Genomic DNA, 3,857 nt, shown 5'->3' with positions numbered 1-3,857 from the left:
CATGATAATGACAAATTTAGTACCACATCCGTATGAAATCAAATTAGGCAAAGAAATAACAAGTGGATCCCAAGCAATTGGACATGGAATTAACCGGGATCACAGAGACATTCCTTATGTATATGGCAAGCCCTTCTCAATAAACTACCTACAATAGACAATATGAAGAGAAGAGGTATCTATCATGTTAACCGATGCTCCCTTTGTATGCAACAAGAAGAAACTATTGACCACCTCTATTTTGCTTGTGATTATACTAAATGGATATGGAAGGAGATTCTCCAAGGATTTGAACTCAATAGACCGCCACAACCAAACTTGCATCAAGAACTAGGCAACCTCATGCAATGTTTCTCAAGAAAAGGGCCCTCTCACATAACTAGCAAAGATTACTTTTAGATACGCTATTTGGTAGATGTGGAAGGAGAGATGTAACAGAATCTTTGAATGTCAACATACAAATAATGCTCAGTTCTTAAAAGAGATTATTAGAGACTCAAGATCCTGTATGGAGCACGATCTCAAAATAAAATACTTTATCCAAAGAGAAAAAGATATATTTTTCAAATTTAATTTTGTTATTAGCTAAAGATCTTAGAATGATGTTAAATATTGTACCCACACGTAGTCTTGGCATATCTAGATATATATTTTATTTGTTGGCTACAGTTAGGAGTTATAGTCTATAGAATGTGTAGTTATAACTACCGCATTTGCAATCTATGAGTTACTTGGCTTTGCATATGACTTATATAGATAAAGCTATTTGTAAAAACTTTACAAATAATGAATTTACTTTTAACTTAACAAAAATAAAATATATACCATGAGATTTTAATTTAATTTTGCCTTTCACAATTCAAATTGCTACGTGTTATGCTTACCAAAAAAGACTATAATTGGAAGTCAGATGATGATCTTTTATAGCGTGGCCGTGTTGTAAGAGAAATTGTCATCTTTTATAGCGTGGCCGTGCTGTAAGAGAAATTGTTGGAGGCATAGTACTTTTGTTTAAGGATCGGTAGCCAAAATTAAAGGTCCCTATTCCCTTTCTTTTTTCTCTTTAGCCAAATTGCACATATGTTGCCCAAGACAAATGATTTCTTAGTTAACCATTTAAATTACGTGTCTTTTTTACTTCTAGAATTTGATTGTTGATTGAAACTCTGAATGATACTACTCTTTAAGTACCTATTATGAATAAAATAACATTAGGAGCATTTTAGATAATTAAAACTTTGAAATGATATATATCCAAAAAAAATTATCGCAGCTAATTGACCGCGCAACTTTTCAACTGAAAATGGAACAACAATTGAATCGTTATGGACACTCAGCAACCTTAGCGTGTCATTATGCTAAGAAAATAAAACTTAAAAAGAGAAAGAGAAACTATTTATGAAAAAAAGAAAGAAGCCATCCTTGTGTAAATTCCATATTGTCCACCAAAGAACTACCACTTATCAGACTCCTTACTGCCAAAAAAATGCTTAATACATGGTTAAACATAGTTGAGCTTCTCCAAGCTATCCGAACATCTGAGATTGCCCAGGGATGAGAAAACCAAAAAAGCTGACCTTCCTAAACTATATCAGCCATGGAATGATGCATTGCCCCGAGATAATTTTTTGTAACCGGTGGATGATTGATGACACTTCTTGCCTTGTCGAAGCACCAAGCAACAGATTATAGTGCTGGGGTCAACTGTCTGAGATAGCGCAATGGTAAATGATACAATCCGTTGTTATCAGCCAACCTAAACCCTAAAAGCTGATCTTTCTAAATGATACAATGCGACAGATAAAATTTGGAAACAGATGGAATATGATGTCTCTTATTTCCTTGTTGAAACACCAACCTACAATAATATAATTATAATGCTAGAGCAAAAGGTACATGATAAAATCTTGCAACCAACATCCTGAAATAACAGCTGATGCAATCGCACAATGCCTAAAATAAAATTTGGTAACTTGATGAAGCAGCAAATGTAGTTGTCAACTGTGTCTGACAAAGGCCCATGTTGAATGCGATCCTATCAAGGAGGAGCAACGGAGCACTGCACATGTTTGAGATAGTCATGTAGCTAAGGCCGAGAGTAAAAAAGTGGAGTTGCTGAAGTTCCATGTTGTGGACTAGAAAACGGGCAACCTGATACCAGATCTTAACAAAAATAAGTGGCCAAGAACAGTAGGTAAGTAGGTTGGATACCATCCTCATCTTTTTTACTTGCTCACAGTCATCAATAAGAACATTTCACCCAGAATCCATCAAACAAACCAAGGTTAGGAAGAGCTGTACTCATGTCCTGCCTGCCTCCTCTCCCAGCACAAGAGGACCCAACAAAACAAAAGGCTCATGTAATGGGAGGAGAGTGAAAAATGGACATCTGGGCACCTCCCTGGCAATGACGGCATGCCTACTTTGCTTTGCCCCGAAGCCAACTCGATCAGAAAAACTACGACTTCCATCAAAATGCAAAGAAAAGGGGGGGAAAAAAAGGAAAATAAGACTTTTCTCTTAAAATTTTTTTCGGTTCAGAAATTTAATCCGTCGACTCCACACCGCTTGTAAGTGAGCGACTGCTTCCTAGGGCTGATCTCGATCGCACAATCCACCGAAACCTAATTATTTGAATAAATAAGCAGAATTTAATTAGATATGTGTGGAACTTTTTTCCGCAATTATTATGATTTTTTATTCGGAAAGAAAAAAGGAAAAAAATAAAGAATGGGGCAAGACTATGCTGGCGCCGGTTAGCACAGGGAGGTGTGGTGGACGATCACCTGAACCCTGGGGGAGGAAAGGCCGAGGACGAGGATCTTGGCGGCGACGTCGCCGGTGAGGCGGAGGTCGACGCGATCGTTGAGGGCGGCGTCGCGGACGAGGTCGAGGGCATCAGACTGCATGACGTTGAAGCGGTCGACGACGACGCGGGTCTGGACCAAGCGACGGCTCTGGGCCGGCTGTTCGAACCCCGGCACCGTTGCCACCCCCAGCGGCACCCCACGGTACATCACGTCCAGCGCCGCCGCATCGTACCGGATCCCCACCTTGTTCGGGTTGTCCGCAAGGAACAGCAGCGTGATGTTGAGCGACAGGTACGCCGCCGTCGGCTGTGCCCCTCGGACGGCGGCCCCGCCAAGGGCGGAGACGGTGGGTGAAGCGGAGGAGGTGGTGGGGGCGACGAGGAGGTACTGTACGGCCACCTGCTGGAGGTCGAACTGGGGCTTCTTGGGCTTGAGGACGAGGACGACTACGAGGGCGACGGCGACGGCGAGGAGGGCGACGAAGATGAGCAGGAGGAATAGACAACAGCAGCAGCCCCTGAAGGAGGCGGCGGAGGAGGGGGCCGAGATGGGCCGGCCAATGTAATGACGGTGCCGGCTGCCGGCGAGCGGAGGGTACGGAAGATGGTGGTGGCGGTCCTCAGCGAGGTTCGTTGGGGTAGTCATCGCCACCGAGATCCGCCAACGTCTCTGGTGTTTGGATTTTGGAGCCTCGAGTCTTTCGGTCCGTCTTTTTGAAACTTTGTGACTCAAAAGAAGCCAGTGAGTTGGTGGCGGTGATCGTGAAGGTGTCGACTGTTTCTTTAGTGGGGCTTCTAAGCAATGTTCGCTTTTATCTTTGCACTTTTTGTTTAATAAGTGGACTAATCATTTTACATGTACCGGTCTAAGCACTAGTCTTGTATAAAGACATACGTCGAAGACCGACCAAGTTCGAGTCCAACACCCTTAAGGTTATCGACTAGACACACTCTTGCAATTACTGTGGATCCAGTCAAGTATGGTGTTCGGTTTGCTTCTCCTTCCAGTGATGAAAACTCTCCGTGTCTCCCTGCATAACCCACTGTT

The 3,857-nt window shown here is 42.7% G+C and overlaps 1 protein-coding gene across 1 annotated transcript; it reads right to left on the bottom strand.

Moving 5' to 3' along the window:
• Positions 1-1,815: 1,815 nt before the first annotated feature.
• Positions 1,816-3,601, bottom strand: LOC103974666 (uncharacterized). The gene is made up of 2 exons (XM_009389536.3): positions 2,787-3,601; positions 1,816-2,624 (listed from the first exon to the last, which is right to left on the bottom strand). Exons 1-2 carry the CDS (start codon positions 3,453-3,455, stop codon positions 2,538-2,540), a joined length of 756 nt encoding a protein of 251 aa, XP_009387811.2. The 5' UTR covers positions 3,456-3,601; the 3' UTR covers positions 1,816-2,537.
• Between the last annotated feature and the right edge of the window lie 256 nt (positions 3,602-3,857).

The sequence above is a fragment of the Musa acuminata genome, chromosome BXJ1-8 (genome assembly GCF_036884655.1).
Source record: "Musa acuminata AAA Group cultivar baxijiao chromosome BXJ1-8, Cavendish_Baxijiao_AAA, whole genome shotgun sequence".
In the NCBI taxonomy this organism is placed as follows: domain Eukaryota; kingdom Viridiplantae; phylum Streptophyta; class Magnoliopsida; order Zingiberales; family Musaceae; genus Musa; species Musa acuminata.
The sequence above is the reverse complement of the archived record's forward strand: the minus strand, read 5'-3'. Positions and strand labels throughout refer to the sequence as shown.

Coding starts and splice junctions, on each gene's coding strand:
- LOC103974666 (XM_009389536.3), bottom strand. CDS start 3,455: ATGACTACCCCAACGAACCTCGCTGAGGACCGCCACCACCATCTTCCG. Junction 2,625..2,786: donor TTTCCTCCCCCAGGGTTCAG/GTGATCGTCCAC, acceptor TCAAATAATTAG/GTTTCGGTGGATTGTGCGAT.